This window comes from Cystoisospora suis (genome assembly GCF_002600585.1).
Source record: "Cystoisospora suis strain Wien I chromosome Unknown contig_1767, whole genome shotgun sequence".
Taxonomy (NCBI): Eukaryota; Apicomplexa; class Conoidasida; order Eucoccidiorida; family Sarcocystidae; genus Cystoisospora; species Cystoisospora suis.
Window position 1 is genome coordinate 11,470 of NW_027154567.1, and position 21,048 is coordinate 32,517.

The 21,048-nt window shown below is 52.3% G+C and overlaps 3 protein-coding genes across 3 annotated transcripts; 2 read left to right on the forward strand and 1 right to left on the reverse strand.

Moving 5' to 3' along the window:
- Positions 1 to 63: 63 nt before the first annotated feature.
- Positions 64 to 14,301, forward strand: CSUI_003920 (dipeptidyl peptidase iv (dpp iv) n-terminal region domain-containing protein). The gene is made up of 12 exons (XM_068064115.1): positions 64 to 2,744; positions 3,462 to 3,954; positions 4,556 to 5,098; positions 5,352 to 5,705; positions 6,568 to 6,948; positions 7,701 to 7,834; positions 8,600 to 9,011; positions 9,335 to 9,479; positions 10,485 to 10,592; positions 10,985 to 11,700; positions 12,403 to 12,603; positions 13,476 to 14,301. Exons 1-12 carry the CDS (start codon positions 802 to 804, stop codon positions 13,794 to 13,796), a joined length of 5,751 nt encoding a protein of 1,916 aa, XP_067923908.1. The 5' UTR covers positions 64 to 801; the 3' UTR covers positions 13,797 to 14,301.
- Positions 14,302 to 15,081: 780 nt separating this feature from the next.
- Positions 15,082 to 19,365, reverse strand: CSUI_003921 (micronemal protein 8). The gene has a single exon (XM_068064116.1). The coding sequence runs from the start codon at positions 18,707 to 18,709 to the stop codon at positions 16,550 to 16,552; it is 2,160 nt and encodes a 719-aa protein (XP_067923909.1). The 5' UTR covers positions 18,710 to 19,365; the 3' UTR covers positions 15,082 to 16,549.
- A 69-nt stretch (positions 19,366 to 19,434) lies between these two features.
- Positions 19,435 to 20,652, forward strand: CSUI_003922 (uncharacterized protein). The gene has a single exon (XM_068064117.1). It carries the CDS (start codon positions 19,870 to 19,872, stop codon positions 20,131 to 20,133), a length of 264 nt encoding a protein of 87 aa, XP_067923910.1. The 5' UTR covers positions 19,435 to 19,869; the 3' UTR covers positions 20,134 to 20,652.
- Positions 20,653 to 21,048: the final 396 nt, after the last annotated feature.

Genomic DNA, 21,048 nt, shown 5'->3' on the forward strand with positions numbered 1-21,048 from the left:
TGTCGCACGACGCGGTTGTGCCCCAACAAAGAAAGGGAAAAGAACTTAAATGCAGTCTATAATCATACAGAGAGAATTCCGCAGACAGGCCGATCAATGGTAGTGTGTCGCCGTCGCGAATCGCTAAAGAAGAAACTGGTCAATCCAAAAAAGGTCAGGGGATTGAGCTCGGCGTCAGGGTCTTTTTGCAACAAGACAGTGAGAGCTGTCTCGCTCTACGTCAGAGAAGAAGCGAGTATGTGCCCTAGCGAGACACACTGTCCGGAGCTTTCGCCTGAGGATGTTTTCTTCACTAGCTTTCCTGTTAGTATGCCTACCTTGGACTCACGAATTTTCGATAAGCAGTTGTGTAACCCGCCGTGTAGTCCTGTGTGTTCTCCTAGGTTAGGCACGATCCGTTTGTCTTTCCACCGCTCTGCTGCATCCGACTGGCATGCAGTACCGCATGACACTAGGCGTTTGCTCTTCTACCCCATCAACAACTCCGCACCTATTTGCTGGCCTGTACTTTCCCCGAGATTGCTTGTCGCTTCTTCAGACCTTGTCTCCGCTGGTTGTTGAAACTGGCACGTGTTTGAAGCGGGTGTGGCGGTAGCGAGGCCCCGTGATCCTTGTGTGACGTAGCGTCCCGGGGGCAGCTCTGCAGTACAGCGTCAGACAACCGCTTTCGCTTTTCTCTACGGACAGTTGGTGATGGTTCTCCAACTTTTCGTACATTGTTGCCCTGAAGCTGCCGCAATCTGTGGCAGTTGTCATCGGTGGGACTCCGAGATGAATGCTTGAGATGGTTGTCACATCGCGATGGATGCCAAAGAAACAGACGCGTTCTGGTCCTTCGCCAGTGATGGTGGCTGTTCCTCAGCAATCGACGGCATTGCGTTTGGGAGTGATTTGTCCGACCCGTATTTCTCTGAACAAAGTGACAATGGCACTTCGACTGTCTATCCCTCCCACCGGGAACGTTCTTCGTTTGTCTGGCTGACTTGGTTGGATTGTGCAGAGCGCGGCTTCAAACGCCTGTACGGCTCCCCCATTCTTTTACCTGGAGCTTCTTCAATACCAAGTCCCTCCACTTCGTCACTTGCCTCCGGGCAGACAAGTACACCGAGCGTGGTGTCACAGCGGTCGATGCGCTTGCCTGTTGACCTCCAGGACAAACTCCGAAGTCCAGTGTTTCCAATGCCGGCCGACTACACTCAAGGAGAAGTTCCACCTGTGCACGCGTGCCTTGGAATGGTTTCCTCGCTTCCCGCGAGCTCGCGTGCTTATCCGCGTTTTGAGCCCGCTTCGAGTGATAGGTTTTACTTCAACAACGGTGGCTGTCTGTTGGTGCATCCGGATGATCTGCATCCTGAGAGTGCAGCTCTTTGCCGTCAGACAGAGTTGACGCAAGCAGCAACTGCAGGCCAGGAAGCCCAGCAGCACGGCGCAGAGACATTTGAACGAGAACGTAATCAAGAGCCAGACGGAGACCAAGAACCAAGGGCAGACGTACCTCGCAACGCTGCTGGTGTGACGTCATGCAAATCCGCTGCAGCAGAAGCCACTGGGGGAGAAGAGGCTCATTTGTCTGATGAAAGTGCCGAGTGCTCCGACAAGGGACAACTTCCTACCAAGTGTGATGAGAACAATTTGTCGGCCAACGGTTCGTCCTCAGGAACCTCGTCCAGTATTAGTAGTGCTGATAGCAAAGGTACTACCGTTTGTCAAGCCAGACCAATTCAGCCACGACAGTCTAAACTGAGTCTAGAGGAGGAACTAATGAATGAGCGACAGAGACGGAGATGTCTGGGTGTTACCCGGTACTCCTGGAGTGAAAGAGGTAAAATGGTTCTCCTATCAAATCCATCCGGTGTATGGGTCTATGATGACTTCACGAAAATCGAGTCGGTCGTTCGCCAGCAACATCAACCCGATGAGCCAGCAGCAATTCCGTGTCGTAGAAGCTCTTCAACATCTCAGTCAGCTGGCACAGACCTCGGTGCATCAAAGGACTCTGAGGAAGGACAGAAGAGCCGACCAATACAGACGCAGGGGTCGTCTGTAGGGGGCACTCCTCAGTTCTTGGCAACGAATGCTTTAACACCTGAAACGTTTCTTAGATCGAAGACAGAGTTCCTAGGTAGCGATGAAGCAGGCGGGCAGAGATCTTCTCACGTTGGAAAGCGAAAAGCACAAAATGATTCCGGAGGAGGTGCACCGAGTAACACACCGGAGGAGATGTCTACAGGGCCTGACTGCGGAGTGGTCTCATCGGTGGCATTATCAGGAGAAAGAGATTTAGTCATGAATGAAACTTCCAGCAGCACAAAGAAGACTGGTGAAGCTTCATCATTTATACACCCTTCCGGTCGCAGCTTCGCCTTCGGTAAGGTCAAGCTCGTGTTACCGAGGAAAAAAGAGGGTGGGAAGAGTCTTCTAGACTGTTCTTTTTCTCCAGATGCATCGCGAGTTGCTTTTGTGCATGGCCAGGATATTCATGTAATGGCCTTAAAGCGAAAGAATGCTCTGGATAAGACAACCAGGGCGGCGCGACAGAGTGCAACTAGTAACCTGCTTAGGCTGCACGACGACGCCGGAAAGAAAGCCTCTGCAACTGGAGAGGACGGGGGTGTGACAGCGACGGAAAGACTCAATGATGGTGTGTGTATGTTAACGACAAGCGGCAGAGAAGGCAAGGTGATTAATGGATTAGCAGAATACGTGGCTCAAGAGGAAATGTTCCGTACGACGGGGTACTGGTGGTAAGCGAGCCGGCGCTCATAATACTCAGGGCTGGGGAAAGGCGGGACGGAAGTTTTCTTTTTGAGAAGGAGACACAAGCGTAGATGTGCATGCGAGGGCGTGAAGACGTATATTTCCTTAGGGGGATCAGAGCTATCGATAAAGCATGATACAGATCGCGCTGTCTTGCAGATTCTTATATAGATAGGGTAGGTTAGGGCGTAGCGTAGCTGTGCTTGGCGAAAGAGATTCATGTGCTCACGCGCCTCAGTGATGAATCTCAGCTTCTCTTGTCACCACTGGGAACTCGGGAGACAAATGCAGTCTAGTGCCAGCGGCCACGTTGAGCGTGCGCACCTGGGATGTCTAAAATGAGTCTGCTCATCTGCGATCTCTTGCCTCTGCCCTGGTCTATCCTAGTACGACCGCTGACTGCACACTTCCGCGGGAGCTCCCCTGTGCGATGCTGGAGACTCTTGCGAAAAGGAAAGAAAGCGTCTTGTCACTCTTGCGTGTGGTTGTCAGCACGAAGAAAAATGAGCGAGAAAGCCCGTAATCACGTACACACGCTTTCATGATAGACGGCTGAGATAGGCATTACCATATTGTGTCCATACATGATTTTGTCTGGAGTGTTTTTCACAGGCATGTGTGCACTGTGCTAGAGACACATGACCGCTTATACAGAGAATGTCCATACAAGGAGTCCAGCCATGTCTGCTGATACGCGTTTCTAGGTCTCCATGCGGCAACTTCATTGCCTTCTGCCAGTTTGAGGAAGGTCACATCCCTCCACTCTGCCTTCAGCGCGTCCGGATTCCTCAGTATAACTATGCTCAGACCTCGGAGTGTCCGTCAGTCGACTCACGAGGCATGGAGCCGGCAGATACTGAAAACTCGGATGGTTCCGCGAAGCGCAACGAAGCAGGAGAGCAGTCAGTTGCACAAGAAAGGACACCAACCGATGAAGAGACAGGAGACGAGGAGTGGAGTGACGATGAAGGACGGGAACGAAGGTTAGCTGACGAAAATACAGAACTACAGGGCGGAGGACCGGAAGGTGGTGTGAAGGGAAGTGAGGCCCTTAGGCAACTGAATCAAAAAACCCAGAAATCCGCGACACATGCAAGAGGACCTTTTATTGAGACTGAGGGGATCTTAATCGAGGAGAAACATCATTTCCCCTTTGCAGGACTGCAGAATGTGCGAATACGTGTGGGAGTTGTACAGGTGAGAGATGTTTGTCTTCCTCGGATACACTCCGTTTTGAATGTATGGACACCCTGGCAGTCGTTCGTTACTTTACTGGGATACTGAAAAAAAAAAAACGTCCATCGTGTCTGGCTGTCCGTGAAGAAAAGGGAAGTTTTCATCTCTAGCTTTTTCTATAGCAGGCTTCTTTTTCAACTCAACTGTCTCTTCCTGTCCTGGTTGCCTCGTCCTTCCTTTGCCCTGATTCCGCTGTCGCGTTCTCTAGGCTGTGCCCAGCGTCGCTTCGAGTTCGGGTGTTCTTTCAGTTCGATGAGTCATCTTATGAGTCCTAGTGGATCGTGTATACGGGTATATAGTATATAGGTCTGCATGCACGGAAGTCGGTTTCACCGATCTTGGTTTTCCGTTCTTCCGTGTCTCTCCATACACCTCTTTCTCTGTGGTTTTCGCGGGTGGAAACTTTCCATCGCGGAAGCACAGTGTCGGATCCCATAAGTGAATGCCTCTCTGTCAGGTCAAATGCATCAGGTAACACACCCGCTAGCTTGGGAGATAGGATCGAGATAGACTTTAATGCACTCGACCTCTTTTTTTCTACTCTTTGGGAATCTCTTCTCAGGTGCCTTCTGCGACTGAGATCTGTCGCGCTGCAGAGGAAGCTGCAGCATCAGGTTCTATCGTGAAGAAACAGGTGCCTGTCGCTTCTCTCTCTTCTTCGTCTTCCTCTGACTCTGATCTGCATGGTGCTTGCTGTGGACACTCTCCTACTGCCGCTTCTTTCGCGGCGGGGTCGGAACCCTTCTCCCTGAACGGTCCTCTCGTCGCTTGTGCACGCTGCTCAACCCCATGCCATTGTCCGCTGAAGTCAGGTTCCGGTATACCGTCTTCTTCTAGTTCTTCCGTGTCAGAGCCTGTCTCAAAAAACAATGCGTCAGTAACCACCTTCTCTTCGCTCACTCCATTCCGGATAGGCGCGAAGGAGCGTTTTATCTCTTTGCCTGTGGATGACTGGAAAGGCGACTTTTACGTCGCACGGGTGCAGTGGATGTGTCTTCAAAGGTGGGAAGACGTAGTGCTTCTGAAGCTTCTAACAAACGACGAGGTTCGAGTGGCAAAGGCAGGGCTTCGCAGGCCGAAGAATACAACTGGCGGTGAGACGCAGGTAAGAGGATTGACCCGTCTTTTCACACTTGTACTTGAGTGGTCACCTTCGCATGAGTGCAGAGCGCGAATACGCACTGCCATGTCTTTAGGAGACTACCTCTGTCTTCAGAGATTTGCGAGCTGGCACTTGAGAAGTACTCGCGTCTTTAGTGAATACATTCACTGTCCTAGAATCAATCTCACCACCACGACCCCCCGCCATCAAGGCTGAGATGATGTAGTGCAGGGCGCCGGTGTGTGGTTTTATTCAGCTATCGATCGGAGAGGCGGCCACGCTAGATTCATCCAAGGACCCGTCCCCTCCGCCGATTCTTCTTCTCCAGCTGCAGAATCGTTTACAGCAGGAAATCCGCATTTGTGCCGCACTCCCTTGGCTGCCGTCCGACTTTCAAAGAAGCGGGAGCCAAGGCAAAAACGAACAGGATCTCGAGAGTGAGCAGGAGAAGGAATGCGAACTGAGAGAAGAGAAACTTCGATGTGTGGTATGCTTCACGGAGCGATCCCAATACTGGATTAACCTGCACGATGATCTCCATCAAGTCGGTAAATCTCTGTGGTATACCTGGACCGCCGAACGAAAGGTCTGCAATGAACTGTATCTACAGGTGAGTGTCGCGTGGCTGGCGGGCTCTTGGTGACGCTCTTCTATAACTTGGGAGGATAAGGTGTGTGTCGACCACACAAGCTATCTTCTGGCAGAGTGAGCTACTCGTTTGGCGTCTATCTTGAGCGACCCATTTGTGTTTCCATCCCGACGTCCCTGTGTGTATTCTTCTATAGGGAGAAGTAGGTGTGCACCTTTAGTCCGTCACAATACAGCCGCCGGATATTTACTACGCCTTCGTATACTGGGGAAGGGGATGCAACGTCTTGTGTTAAGAAACTACCAGTTTCCACAGTGTGCAGCAGTTTCAGTTTTGAAAACCAGGCTAGTAAATTCTATGCAGTTGCTTGCCTCATGTGCTCTATCCGGATATGACCAAGTCTTGCTAATAGAGCGTACTGAATGTAAATCAGGCAGCAGTGACACTTCCGAGGGGAAGGGCGGGGCGGGGGTAGGGAGATACTCGTGGTGACTAGGCAGCTCACTGGCTGGGGCAGGTAGATTCCCCTTAAAAAGAATGGCTCAGAGACCCCAACATTCTCAAGATTCATACGCTGAAGTACAGGGCCTCGATTTAGGGATGTCCCCCCTTGTCCGCTCTACGTCACACGCCCACCATGTGATCCCACACTTGATGCAAAACAGGTAGATCTCATACCTTCTCAACCAGAGCTTTCACGGTGTTTCTCACTTCACTACGAGCTAGCTTCACGGGCAGGAAAAGATCAAGGGCAGCTCAGCCGGCAGCGGTTACGAAGACTTCTCTTTATCACTTTGCCGAAAAAAAAGGCGGCAGTCGCAGTTTCCTTTTTGGATGCTGATTTCTATCGTTGAGTGTGTTGTTGATTCTGTCCCTTTTTTAGAATTTGTCTCTTCCTGGCCTTTCTTTTCGTGTTTCCTCCTGTTCCTCCTCGGCTTCCGGGTCTTCTCCTGTACGTCTACTTTCCGTCTTATCACCACCGACTTCTCCGTCATTCTCTTCTTCAGGTCATCGTTACGTGATTTTCGCAGCGAATCATCTTGAGGACTCTCCTACCTCACGCCATGTGTGCATTACGCGCCTGCCTCCCGACAGTGAACTGGCTGACCTGCAAAAGGACTGCCACGATATGCGAGGGGCTGGCAAGGGTGAGGTTGAGGTAGGACAAAGACAGCAAGCAAGGAAATCCAACGACCCACGAGAACATAAGCAAGGAAGGATAAAAGGAAAGTTCTGGGGTCAGAAAGGCAAATGGAGAATTGAGGTGAGTGAATAGATGATCGCCCACTGGTCGGATGTCCACAAACGCCTCTCCTTTTCGCTGAAGAACAACATGTGCTACCAGCTTGCTTGAGTAACGGAGTTTTTACTTTTGCCTGTGTATGGTGTTCTTTGCGAAGGAATGCATGCAATCACTATGGGAGTTTCGGGCGGGTGTACAAGTGCACACTCCCGGAAGCTTAATGCAAGTGAAGGCATGGTGTGGATGCAGTTTAGCAGTAACGCGTGGTAGGGAAGATAGTAGCCTAAGTAGTGTAAGCATCAGAACCATCGACCTACTCAGGGACTGCCTACTCCAGACGGTGTAGGTAAAGTCTCTGAAAGGCTCCAGGGCTCTCACTCCGAGCAACCGGGGAGGATAAGGCGTTTTCTTTCAATCTCAAGCATCGAAGTTAAGCCTATCAGTAGAACATCAGTTTGTGATGGGTGTGGTGCTGGCGTCCCGCCAGTTGGTCACGCGTGCTCGAGCATGTTGTTGTGACCGGCACTTTGATGTGCGTTCTGTACGGTACTTGGCTTTGTATAGACTAGCTAGCCAGTTCATCGCCTCCATCCATCTCCCTAGGGAACTAAGGGTATGAAAGTGTCCCCTCTCATCCAATCCTCTTTTTCTCGAGAAAGGACTGGTGAGGCGCCGTTCCACCGTAGTGACGTCGCTACAGTGTACTATAGCCCGTCCACTGTACTTCGTAACTTCCTTGGGTGTGAGGATCTCTTGTTTGTCTTCTGTATCAGATCCGGGATCTAGAGGAGCCGTGGGCTTTCTTAACAAACCCGTTTGTCGAAGGACATCACAGCATGACTATATGCGACAAGCATCCCCTCGTGGTTCATCAGCATCACTCCCGTGTGTCTCCCCGACAGCTGTGGTGAGTCAGCCTTGATCGCCTTTCATCTGACAGCGCGGGAAACTGCAAAAGCACACGTGGTCCTCATAGACATGAGCATCACCCGTCAGCACCTCCTAGCAAGACAGACACACCTTTTTTACAAGGCATAAACGCTGGAGGGGGTTTGTTTCTCGCCACGTATCAGTACTGCGGGGGGCGCGTAGATCAGGCAAGTCTGTTCTGAAGACGGGATCGTTTGTGTGATCTGCTTTTCGTGGGAATCCCAAGGAGGGGCGGTGCGTACATCACTCCCTTTTTTCTGACGGGGACTGTTGAACAAAACCCGTCTTTTGAGAAGGTGCAGACTTTCTTGTCGTACTTGCGGTTTACTTCTGGTATTTTGCCTAGGTGTATAGATGCATGCGTATGTGTATCTCCTCAATGTGAACATTGAGCTATAACTGGACGGATGGACACCATGCGTCTTCCTGCACTCCCGTCTAGTTATCTTATAGTGATTGCACCTCCTGTCTCCGCGTACATGAAATCTGTTGATGCCTCTGTATGCATCCACGTCTGGGTCTGTGCATATGGGGAGGAGGTATACCCTCATAATCCAGACGAAAACCGAATGAATGAAAGTATCTCTGTATATGTCTTTTCTTCCCGGACGAGTAGATTCCTAGTTTTACCTGCGGACATATGTATTCGCATCTTCTTGTGGGTCTGAATCGAAGTCGGCAAGGGTCGTACTAATCAGGCGACAACACCGCCCTCGAGCATTCACTTCATTTCTTGCTTCAGGATCCGTTATTATCCCGACTGGGACTCCACACTTGGCCACAAGCATGAGCCTGATTCTCCCGAAAGACCACACTTTTACTCCTTGTTAGCCGCTGCTCATAGAGGTCGAGAAATCTATGATCGGCAGCTCGCCCTTCCTAACGCCTCGAGCTCTCCTGCTGAGATCGAGCACACTATTAAGCGAAAGAAGACTGAGCATCAGGGGGCAAAGCGCAGGCCACAGCAAGAACGGAAAAACGAGCGAGGTGTCATCGCTGAAGAAGAGACTAAACGTGAGGGTAATGAGGACGACGAGCATGGAACAGACGCCACTAGTGCTTTCGTAGATCTCGGTGGAGATCCGCGATTTCCGTTACTTCGGGATACCGAGCATTTAGTATATGTCTATGAAGATTCTGCAGCAGGGGGACAGGTGAGTCTTATGTCATCTCAAAACCCATACCGTCTATCCCGGGTATCTCTACAGGCAAGCCTTGATCTCTCCAGCGCGATGTTCTTTCTTGCGCTCACAGTAGCACCTGTCGGTTCCCACTGATCACTGGTAGAACGGTTGCTGTGCCAAGTACGAAAAGGTGTGGAGATCAAAAAGTGGACATGCTTTTTTCTCTACGTTCTTCACACCTTGCGGCTTTCACCGGCAGGGATCCCGAGTAGCCCTTGCCGGGAGGGATCTAGGAACGACGCGGCGGTTCTTGCATTTGCGCTGTGTACTGTCCTGCTTTTCCTCTTCGTCAGGTTCTTCATGAATTCCAGCAAGTTCAGAGGCTATACCTGCGGGTCGCTCGGCTTCTAGTGACCCCTACTCCTTTTGACTTTATACACGGCGGTGTGAGGCTTTTCGGCTGCTACTACCGTCCCCGCGTTTCCGTGCACGGCCCTGGTGCGTCGATGAATGGAGAGATTACGCCAGAGGGATTCATAAAAGTAGAGTACCTGTGAATACAATACTTCGCTTTGTTGTCTTTCCTATGGGGTCGCGTGCCTATGAGAAATATCTTCTCTCTCCTCTTCGCGTCTTTGGAATGTGCTCTCATGCCAGCCGGCGGCGATTCTATGAGACAGGGTACGAGACATACCACTACGAAACCTAGGTAGAGTGAGATTACATACTCTGGTTTCTTCATAAAAAAGAGTACGTAATCTCATTCTGCCGGGTTTCTGAAATGCTGATACAGTACACTATCATCTGAGAGTACATGGATTCATAGAAGACTGACGTATATTGAGATGTGGATCTAGTAGGCAAGTCACCGTGAACGTGTAGTTATTGAACAGTAGAGCGGTGTGCCCAGGTAGGAGTGTACGAATGAACATGCACCATCCTCTGTACATGTTTACCCATATCATATTCCTGCCAAGGTTAACCGAAAACTCACGGAGCCTGTCAGCTTGTCCTACACTGAATCACCTAGGGATTGTTTCGCCAATTGTATTCTTGCAGATAACTCTGGTTTAGGAGTTCAACAATTCAGTTTCTAAGCAAACATGCAAGATAAAGTGGCTACCTGAACACGTCCCATCGACACCTCTCCTCGGAGTGCCGAGGGAATACTCAGATGGCGTGTTACTATGAAGCAGAGTAGAGGTTTGACCCCAACTTTCTCAGCTGCGCTGCTAGTTGTACGCTATGCTTAGGGAGTGTCAGCGCCACAGCCGGACTGTGGGCACGTCGCGGCGGGTAATGAGTGAGAACGTCGTAGGCGCAGGTCTACTGTGTCGCATTGTTGTTGACGGTTATGCTTACCCTACCGCGTTGCAAGAATGCGTCTACACCGGTCACCGGGCAGTTTCTCTACCTTCACAGCATGCCCGTAGGACCCCAGCTACAGCTGTCGATCTGCCGATTGCTGATCTGCTGGCACGGCTGCCCTCTATGTCTGTTCAGGCCCGTATCGCGCAGTTGTATCTCTCTATGGCGGCCCGACGGTGCAGTTTGTCGTCGATTCCCTCGATTTGCTGATGGACATGCGCGCTCAGACACTAGCCCGGCTGGGTAAGCACCGTCTGCGGAAAGCGCTCGCGTTGAACCACGACAGTCAGATGACACTGTTGCGCGTGGGACTGCTTATTTTCAGAAGACCACGTGTCGCAGCTTAGTTTTTCAGTAGCCTACGTTGCACATACGTGTATATAATACAGATACGTATATACATATATATATGTATATCGGCAGATATCGTGTTACCCCTCTCCGGGTATCTTGTGAAACCGTGCCAAAGCTTGGCAGATTCTGTATGGGTTCCTTAATCGCGCTACAGGCGAAACCCTCCCGTGCGCTCGGCGGTTCCTATGGCGTAAGTGGGCAGTTGAATGCATGGGCAGAAGCATCGGTCAGGTTTCAGACAGAAGCACAGGACTGCTCTCCGTGGTTACATGTCCATGCAGGATTGATTGTAGTGAAGGTCGACAATCGTGGATCTTTCGGCCGAACCGTAGCCTTTGAGAAGGCTTCAATCTACAAGAGACTGGGAGCAGTCGAACTCCTGGACCAACGGGCTGCTGTCATGTATCTCCATGAAGCAGGCCTCGTCGCCCTCTCGGAACAAGAAACTGTTCCGTACTGTCGTCTTAGCTATTTGGAACCAAATCGTCTTCACAACTCTCTCGGTAGTGTAGAGACGAACAGGTCTCAGGCGAGAACCAAGAAACGTGCGAGAGAAGGTTGTCCAAGCCAGGGTGAAGCCAGAGACAGCAATGGTAGCAATAACAGTGACTGTGAGAACGGGTCAGAGTATTGCCCAGGGGGCTCGCTCCACGAAGAAAACAGACGTCCGAATGGTGATGGAAGAAGCCGTGCTGGTCGAGGGGGAGATACAACTCTATTTCAAAAGGGCGTAGAGACAGTGGCACGACAAAATGGAGAGAAAAATAGTACGAAGCTTACTCCCTCGTCAGGTGAAGACGGCTACGAGGACAATCTGTCGAGAAGAGAAGACGAAGATGAGGGCGAGCAGCCGGTTGTGGGGACCGATGGATTGGTCAGCACTGGCGTTGGAATCTACGGGATTTCCTATGGAGGATATCTGGCGGCTATGGCTCATTTCACTCATCCAGACGTCTTTACCTGTTGCTGGAGTGCAGCGCCTGTGACTGCTTGGGAGGTACGGCATGAAACAAGATTGTCTCTGAAGTATCTTTGGCATAGATAAGACTAGTCATGGGCATGTCTGTGTGTTTCACCGAAACTAACAGTGGAGATATCTAGACGTTACCATGATGTCCACGCTCCACGCTCGGTGCTCCGGTCGTAGCATCTGCTTAGCAAGCAAAGAAGGTTCATACGAGATTGTTGAATGAAAAGAACGTGTTGTCGTACCCTTGTTTTTTTCGACGGCTTCCCGCTGGCGCATCATATCAGATGCAGAGGGGATCGATTTCCAGTAATGCCGTCTCTTTTATGGTTGCGTGCAACCCTCGGGGAACGACTCGCTCCGTATGGGTTGTAGTTCACTTCCAGTTTGTGTGGTCTTCGAGTGCTGTATTAGCTACAATATGTGTTTCTGTCTCCAAGCACTAGTCTTAGGACGGTGAATAAATCTGTACGTATGAAGGACGACGTTATGGCCCTCACCACGTAGCGTGGTAGAGAGGAGGGTATGTTACATTCCACGCGCTAGTCTGGCTGTGAGGAAAGGTTGTAAAGGCCGAGCTAGATAAAGTGTGTATGGCGGAGCCGCAGCTGTTTGCAATCACTGTGGACGGACTGTATTGTACTTTCTTTGTCAGGGCGTGTGCCCCTCGCCCCCCCCCCTGATCCGGGTTTCTGCGTTTCTCGTGGCGCCCTTGTCCTGTTTTTGTATCAGCTGTACAGCACCCATTACACGGAGCGATTCTTATTGCTTCCTCATCTGAACCCTGCCGGATATCAGGAAAGCAGCGTCCTGCGTCATGTCCATTTCTTGGAGCCCACAAAACACCGACTCAAACTCCTCCACGGTTACTTGGACGAAAACGTTCACATGCAGCATAGTCTCGTACTTCTTGACAAAATGATACAACACCAGGTAAGGCCTCGGTCGATTTTGTTGCTTGCTAATAGTACTAGTAGTATTCGTGAGACTTCACTTACACAAGAGACCGGCAGACCGGCACACAGGGATGCTTGTGACTGTATACAACAGCGGGGGAGAGGCAGGGAAGCGTCTGGAACCTCCGGATTGAACAAGGCTCTTTTCACAGTCTGTAGACATAGAAGGCATCACTACATTTCCGAGCGACAGGCAGCGACAACGCTGGGCCTTTCGTCTGTCCAAGTGCGGGCAGCCGTTCCAGGACAACAAGCGGTAAGCCATCAGGCCTGACACCATCTGCGGCAGCGTATCGATGAACTTTGCCTGGAAGCACGCAGTGTGTGTGCTCCTCTTTTTCAAAGGGGAGCGAAGAGTACACAGCTGCACTGTCCGGTCTCACTTCTTGGTTTCTTTTGGTTTCTTTCACGGAGCGTGAGGAACCGAGTCTCTTCTCGAAAGCAAGGAGAGCCAGGCAGGTAGTTCTCAGTGAAAATGGGGCGAGAAAAAAGGCAGGTGCTCATATCTTGGCTGCTTTCTTTGGTTGTCATTGTTGATACGTTTCCCCGGTAGAAGAAGTGTAAGTCTTCTCGCTAGCTCAACAAGGGAAGTATTTTTGCAGCTGCGCTCCCCCTCGCACGCTATCCATTGTCGCGCGGTCCTGCCGCTGAGCAATTATGTCGTGTTTATCGGAGTGCCACAGCTGAGCCCGGTAGGGAAACACCAGCTTGCTCACCCTTGGCTAGACATACTGTAAGAGTAAGCATCTGATATTTTAAGTATATCCCTCAGCTTTTTTACGCAGTTCCCAGCAGTGGCGAGGCCTCAGGTTTTCTGCTGTGGCTCGACGTGTGTCATTGCTGTCCCAGCTTCCCGCGGACTTCGTCTGCCTTCCGCAGTCGCGGCACGGCCCAAACATTCCCTCGGAACGGCGGTTTTTCGCTCGAAAACTGTTCCTGTTCTTCGCGGAGCACCTGCTCCTGCCCGAAAAACGGCCACAGTGGCCCCTAAAGCACACTAGGAGCGTGCCTTCATCTGTCCACCCCGCTCAGGCTCGCGTCGCTCGAGATGGTACAGGACCGCCCTGCTCTTCGAGACTGGACTCGGCTCTCCGCCAAGAATCAGGTGCCTCGAACGTCACTGCCAAGTCAGCGGTGAAGGAAGCCCACCTTGGCGTAGTGAAGTGCTAGGGAACAAAGTAATGTGGGCTCATGCAAGCAGTCTGCAAAACGTGCAGAGCCTCGTGATTTAGTGGACGTAGAGGTAGAACGGCACTCTGGACAGTGTGGCAGGTGTGGGAGTGGAACAATGTGGGCTTCAAAGTGAAAGCGAGGTACACTAGAAGAGAGTGGGTGCTCGCGGAGACGAACGCAGAAAATTTTCAAACCGCAGGCGTACTTTGCCTCGTATTGCTCGTGTGTATAGCCACAGGTACCCACCTCCAAAAAGGAGGGAACTATCACGGCTTATTTTGATGAGTGTGTCTGCATGGGCTTTTTTTCTGGCCACCCGTTCTGCAAGAAAAGGACTGGCTAGGTCAATGTTTCTGAGTCGCCTCGAAGCTAAGAGGGGGGCTGCCTACGTGTCACTGGTAGGCGTAGCCTACAGCGTAGTCAACGAACGGTAAGGTAAGCGGAAGTGGTACTTCGGTGATGCGCCGGCCGCGCGTCTTCGGCATCCGTTTCCCTGGTACATGTACCTTCATACCGGCGCGAGTCTCCTTTTGGCGGCATTCACTGGTTGTGCTGCTGATAGTTGCTTAGCACATCCGCTACCACAGTCCCCCGCACATCGTAGATCGTAGCGGTCCCCGGCACCATTGCCTCTACTGCGGAGTAGTTGCGAGGCGGTATCGGGGCAGCTTGTCTACCGGGACACCACGGCCGTGCTCGCTTGCGGCATTCAGTTGGCGCACTCGGTGAATTGTGGCCCCGCAAACGCTCTCACTCGCGTATCAAGCGTGTGACCTGCGCGTCCGGGTACATCGGTCACTTGCGTGATGCGTGTCGTTCTCGCTCTCACGCCTTAACCTAGTTGCCGGGCTAGGGTGCAAGGGTCAGAGCAGGGTGGGGTGCTGGCATTTGTTATAGCGCCGCTGCCTTAAGACGGTACAGAAGAGAGACAAGTTATTGCCGTACTCGACTCTAGAGCAGTGCGCTGTGAGGTTGAGAGTTCCTGAAGACGACTCTATCAGGCGTGTCTGCCTTACATTATGTTTTGATACTTCCAAGGCTGGTCGGAACCCACTAGCGCAGAACAAGCGAGACGAACCCCGTTTGCAAATCTTCTCGGCTACTACCACTCCCACCTCAACGACCTGTTAGTGCTTTGCAACCCGTATCAGACACGTGGTGATAACTTCGCATACTAAATAACTAACCGACCTACACCCCATTACCATCTATATTCCGCCTTCGGGTTGGTCTCTGAGCGTAGGTAGGTATCTATGCATGAGGTATGCTTCTTCTGAAAGAAAGGGCAATTATGATGGTCTTATAGGTGATCACCAACCAAGCCAGAGAATGAATGGCTAAGACCTGGCACAATCGGCCTCCCTTTCTCCGTATTCAAATGAGCCACAAAGTCACACCGGGACACAGCACAAGCATTTGCTCGGAGACAGACAGGTACGGGCAGGAGGAAACAATCATCCAAGTGAAACCAGATACACGGTGAAGAGGTGTTCCCTGTCGGCAATCGGAAGCTTTTGTGGGCTGCTCAGGGGACAACACGTACACGCTCACGGAGTCAAGGCGGCCTTACCGCCGGGCCAGCGGAGAAGACCGACAGAGTGCCGGACCATCACCCCCTGAGAGGGGCTGTTCCGTGAAGTAAGTGCAAGGGAACGTGCACCCGAGGAGCTGAATTGCTACAACAGACGAGCGACGCGCTCGTGCGTGCTCTCTGTAACTGTGCTATCCGTGAAAAAGTGAGCTCTCTCCTGGTTTGCGCCTCGAGAGCGCTAGTAGGGCGTACAGCTTCGTCTTCTACGCGCACGAAGTCCCACCTCACGAAACGATACTTGAGCTCCTGGAAAGTGTATGTCTCTTCTCGGTTCAGAGACAAACACTGGACGAACGCAACCGCTCCGAGACAATAAGGTAGACCACACCGGACACCCTCGGAGAAAGGAAGTTTCTTCCGGCTGCGACAAGTGCCAATACCCCAGACTGGAACACGGCCGCCGCCTCACGGAGGTGTAGGGAAACCACGACAAATCCACCCGCAAAACTGCGAGAACCTCTGCCGTGGCCGACGTGCGCGTCCCAAAGAAAAACCGAAGTCATTCAGAGTTGTTCATCAAACGACGAGGTTGCTCATGGACGTGGCTTCCTTGTCCCTCATCCGCTGCGACAGCAGGCATTCACGTCCGAAGGGAAACCGTCCACTACAAACACAGTTCAAATCTAATCGCTCGGCTGTCCAAAGCCATTGAGGGAACAAATTCTTGAAAGAAGCAAACTGAGAACCCCCTTCTTGTAAAAAAATTGGTGACTCCACAGCATGTACGCCTTAGGGAACACACAAAGAGAAAACCGGAACCTCAACAGTCTGTACCTTCCTTAAGGATGTTTCTTGCTTGCGGAAACGGTGACACAAGCCACGTCGGAGCACAGCAGCATTTCTGAGGGCAAGAAAGAAACATGGCCAGCGATTAGATACCTGTACCGAACGCGCCCAGTAAACTGCATTGTCGTGCAACCTTGGCACGAACCTGTCCAGACGTTCCCTCGTACTGTCGCCGGTCTTTCCCAAAAAGACCCGCAACAGCCGGGTGTCTGGACTACCGCGTCACAATTCGTCCGACTAAACATCCTCTTCTCCTGCGCCGAGACCCGTCACCACAGGGACACGCGAGCTTGACTTCCGTCTGCTTCGAACGGTCATCTGAAGAAATAAAACTTGCGAAACTAACACGAAAACGGCAGCGCTGATTGCTTTCTCAGGCCCCGTAACCACGGCCCATAGGTGGGCGGATGTTGCTTGGACTGGACGCCCACGCCTGGTGTCCCATTCCCATCTGCTGCATGTACGGTTGCTGAAGGCCCGCGGGTCCGCCGGGCGCCCCAGGCCCTGGCTGGGCAAGGAAACCTTCCGCCCCCTCGTCGTCCTCATCATCATCATCAGCATTTCTCTTTCTCATATAGGTGACGCCAGCAACAGCTACGCCAAGGATCGCTAGACCTCCAATAACACCGCCGGCGATGGTTGCCGTTGACATGCCGCTACTTTCTTGCTTCGTAGTCCCTTCTTCCCTCACGGTTTCCCCCGACTCGCTCCCAGATTCGCCTGTGGACTCAGGTGCTTCCGGCACGCACTGTTGCTGCGTTGCAACAGTTTTGAGTGTGTACCCTGTTTTACATTTGCATGAGTAACCAGACGTTTGCGCAATACAGGACTCAACGCCACTCGGATTTCCACAGGGATTCCCAACGCAACTATTTGGATCTGCACATATGGGCTTGCCGTCAGGCAGAGACCGCTTAACAAACCCAGTGTTACAGATGCAGTCATAGTTGTTCCCGTCGGCTGTACAACTTTTGACTGCCTCCGCTGTTCCGCAAGGGTTAAGATCGCAAGCACTACCCTCCGCACACATTCGTTTCGAGCCGCGATACTTCAACACGTACCCAACATTGCAGGAACACTTGTACGAGCCGTCTGTGATAGTGCATTCCTTCACGGCTCCTACGGGACCGCAATTAGACACACATTCCTCTTCGGAAATACAGGTCTTCATTCCGTCTTTCTCGCCCTGCATGTAACCAGAGTTGCAGGTACAAGTATACCAACTCCCATCAGTTTGGCATTCGTCTACCGCCTCAGGCGATCCGCACATGCCTAAGATACATGGGTCGCCTTTCTCACACCTCCTCCTACCCTCTCTAATGACTTCCGTATAACCAGTCTGGCAAACGCACTTGTAGGTTGAACCCTCCGAATAGCACTGCTTCACCTTTTCGGCTGATCCACAGGGCTCCGATTTGCAAGCGTCGGCCTTTGTACATTGCTCCTTTCCGTCCACAACGCCAGGCTCGTATCCCTCTTCGCACAAGCAAGAATACCCGTTCTTCTTATTGCTGCAACTCCTCACTATGCTTGAGGGGCCACACGGTTCGTCAAAGCAATGGTTCTTCTCACAGTATTCCGACACACCATCTGCAGCAACAGTCTTGTCCCAGCCAGTTTGGCACGTGCACTGATAATGCATTGTTGGCTCCCTTAAAGTAACACAGCTGTGTACACCTTCAGGTGGCCCGCAGGCGTCGTTGGCGCAGAGATCAACTTGTTCGCACCGGCCGTTCTTAGCCCCGTACCCCTGCTTGCACTCGCAGTCATATCCCTCGTCTCGGTTGATGCACTTCTCGACAATTGAACTCGGTCCACAGGGGTCTCCGCGGCAATAGTCCGGCTTCTCTACACACTTTTGACCTTCCTCTTCTATCAGGTTGTGAGTGTCTGGACACGTGCAGTTGTAGCCCTCGCCGTCCCTCGAGCACGTTCCCGGATGGCACGGGTTGCTCGTACACGCGTCGAGCTTACACGACTTTCCATCTCCATAGTAACCTTGTCTGCAGCGGCAGTACACTCCCCCTTCATTTTCTTTCTTATGCACGCAGTCAGCATTTGGGTCGCATTTCCCTCCGAACTGCTCGCAGTTGCACCTGCCATAACTCCAAGTCTCATGGTACACCATCCAGCTGCTACACAGTGCCCAGCTGCTCTCACACCAGGCCCCGCACGAGAAATTTCGGCACGCCGTTTTGCTACAGCAGTGCCCGTCAGGGCAGAATACACCCGTTGGGCTGCCTCGAATACCCGGATAGCCACGAGGACCGCACTCCCCCCCGCCCCTTGAGATACGACAAAGCCAGTCCTCGTGCTGTGGCTGATAATCGTCTTCGGTTGATGTCGATTTTTGTTCGAGAAGAATCAAAGATCGATGACTCACATCAGTCGGACTCTGATGTCCTGAGCCAGTTAAAGGCACATGCTTCTGTTTGTGCTCGTGTCGTAGACTGTATACCTCATCGAGACGCGAGCTTCCGGACAAACTTAGAAACACGATGGCCAGCCGCCCCAACCCGCGCATCCCCCCCATTTTCTAGCCAGCTACTATTGTACTTACCTAACAAAAAAAGTTCAGGGGTGACGCTGACGAAAACCTCCCCTCGTGCTAGAGATGCGAGACCAGTGGAGGGGGGGGATGACGTCCCGGCGGGAAAATAAGCACGCTGCAAAACTTGCCCCTGTATATTTAAACGGAAAAGCGATGCTCGCCGGCTGCGCGGCTCCGAAGCCCACCGAACAGTGCTGTCGTAGACTGGCACCTTCGTACAAAGACCAGCGAGGACACTCCCGGGCGTCAAAACTGGGCTGCACAAGCTTGACGAAAGGCGACAGCAGGCAGCCACGCCTTGTCCTCCATTACACGAAACCGAAAAACGTCATGCAAAGCCAAGCGCTCCGCAGCAACACGATATAAACGCAGGAAAAAAAGTTTCGCAACTCCAGCGTCCACAATCGACACCTGAGCAAGGCCCCACGAGTAACAAGCAACGGCCCGTCGAGAAAAGGACAGAAGTATAACGCGTCGCCTCTAGGAAGCCCCCTCCTAGTTAAGCCCGCGCTTTACTTTTCTTTTCCCCTTCGGAAAGATATTTACCCAGGATGGGAAAGCACCTTGTTTTTTTTTGACAGGGTTGTTGCACGGCGGAGTGCACTCAGCGCTAGCAGCAAGCTAGCGCCGGGGTCTCAAGCGTAACCCAGCTCTTGGTTAGTCCCCGGGCGACAGAAACGGGAGTGACTGCGCGCGGAATGGGCTGCGACAGAGCTGGGGCAATTGGCTCTAGGCTTTTTTCTGTTGTTCTTGCCGTTCTTCGACGAGGACACATTGTGTTTGTTCTGGATGCAGGAAGCTCTCCTCCTTCCATTCGTCCAGTAAATACCTGTAGGAAGGCCGGACATGAGTGCCTCGTGTGCAGCACCCTGCTCCGGGTTATTCGTCTCTTAGCCGCGCCCGTGGCCAAGTGTCTCCCAGACGCAGCGCGTCGGGTGCCACGCGAGGTACAGAGCTAGGCTCTCAATCGAAGATTGGACTGAGGGACCAAGGCGCTGGGGTTGTTTCGGGTATTTGCGTCTTTTTACCGAATCCTTATTTTCCGTGCCCGGTGCGCCACTTCTGTCCCTGCGGGTATCACTGCCGTTCGGCTTTTGTTCTCGAGGAAAGCAGGGAACGATGTTCTAGGAGGAAAGCAGCAAATGACGTTCTCGAGGGCTGTGGCCAGCGGGTCCAGGTTATCTGACCACGTGAGCCACTGTGTGGCTGCGGGAAAGCCAAAAAGCAATGCCGGCCAAACTCACGACGCCTCACCAACAACCGCGCTGCTCTTGATCCCTCCGACGCTTTCTACGTCGTCGTTCGGTGCGAGGAGGGTGGGGGAAAGCGTTCTCTCGCCCGAGTGCTCCCTAGGCAGCTACGCCCCGCGGAGCACGCGTTTTCTTCCGGGTTGCGTGGCGCTCTAGTCCTCCGTCCGTTGCCGCGTTCTTCGCGGAAACTATGTGGCGACGCGGTACACAACGTGTTGCAGCTCGTTGAGAGCGCGGCACGACAGAGCGACGCGACTGCGTCGAGCAAGCTCCCGGAAGGCGTGAGGTTAGTTTGTCCCGGGTCTGGCCACCTCGTGCCGGTTGTAGAAGCTGCGTTGGCCAGTTGAAGAATCTGCTGGGAAAGGAGAGGGCACGGCAGCTGGTCGTTGTTCTGGGTAAGGGGTCCGGAAATTGCCGAGCTCAAGGCGAGATCATCTTCAAAGCTGAACATCCGTGACGCTTCCACACCATTGTTGGGTGTTCGATGGGACGGTATGGTAGTAAACTGTCGTGAAGCACTTGAACTTGTTTTGCTTACGGGAACACATCTTAGCAGCTGAGTCTATTTCTCTGGAGTGCTGGCCGTACTTCAAGTCTGATCTTCTCCGGCAAGTGTGAGCAGGTTCTCAGTATTCCTACTTGGTTTGGCGTCGACGGTCTGGCAAAAGCGTAGGACGTGCCTTTGGTCTTCAAACAGCGTGACTCTCTGGCCCCAGAGGACTCATTCCCAAATCTTTTTCAAGCAACGATAAAGAAGTTGGCTACCGGGGGTGGCCTAGCACGGATGTCAGAACGTGAACTGTGAAGTTCTGTTGAGGTGGACAGACCACCCGTCACACTGGTAGCTTATGTCACTTGCGGACCTTTCACCTGCAGAATATCGTCTGGCTAGTAACGTGTGGCACCATCGCCCGGAAGAGGCGTTTCCGGTTACCGTAAGAGCTAACTAATGTCCACCAGTCGTTGATGTGCCGGCACACGACGACCGAGCAAAATTGCTGATGCGTAGTAAGCCGGTTACTAGCTACAAGGATTACTAGGTCACTGTAGTTTNNGGCGACCAGTAGTTCG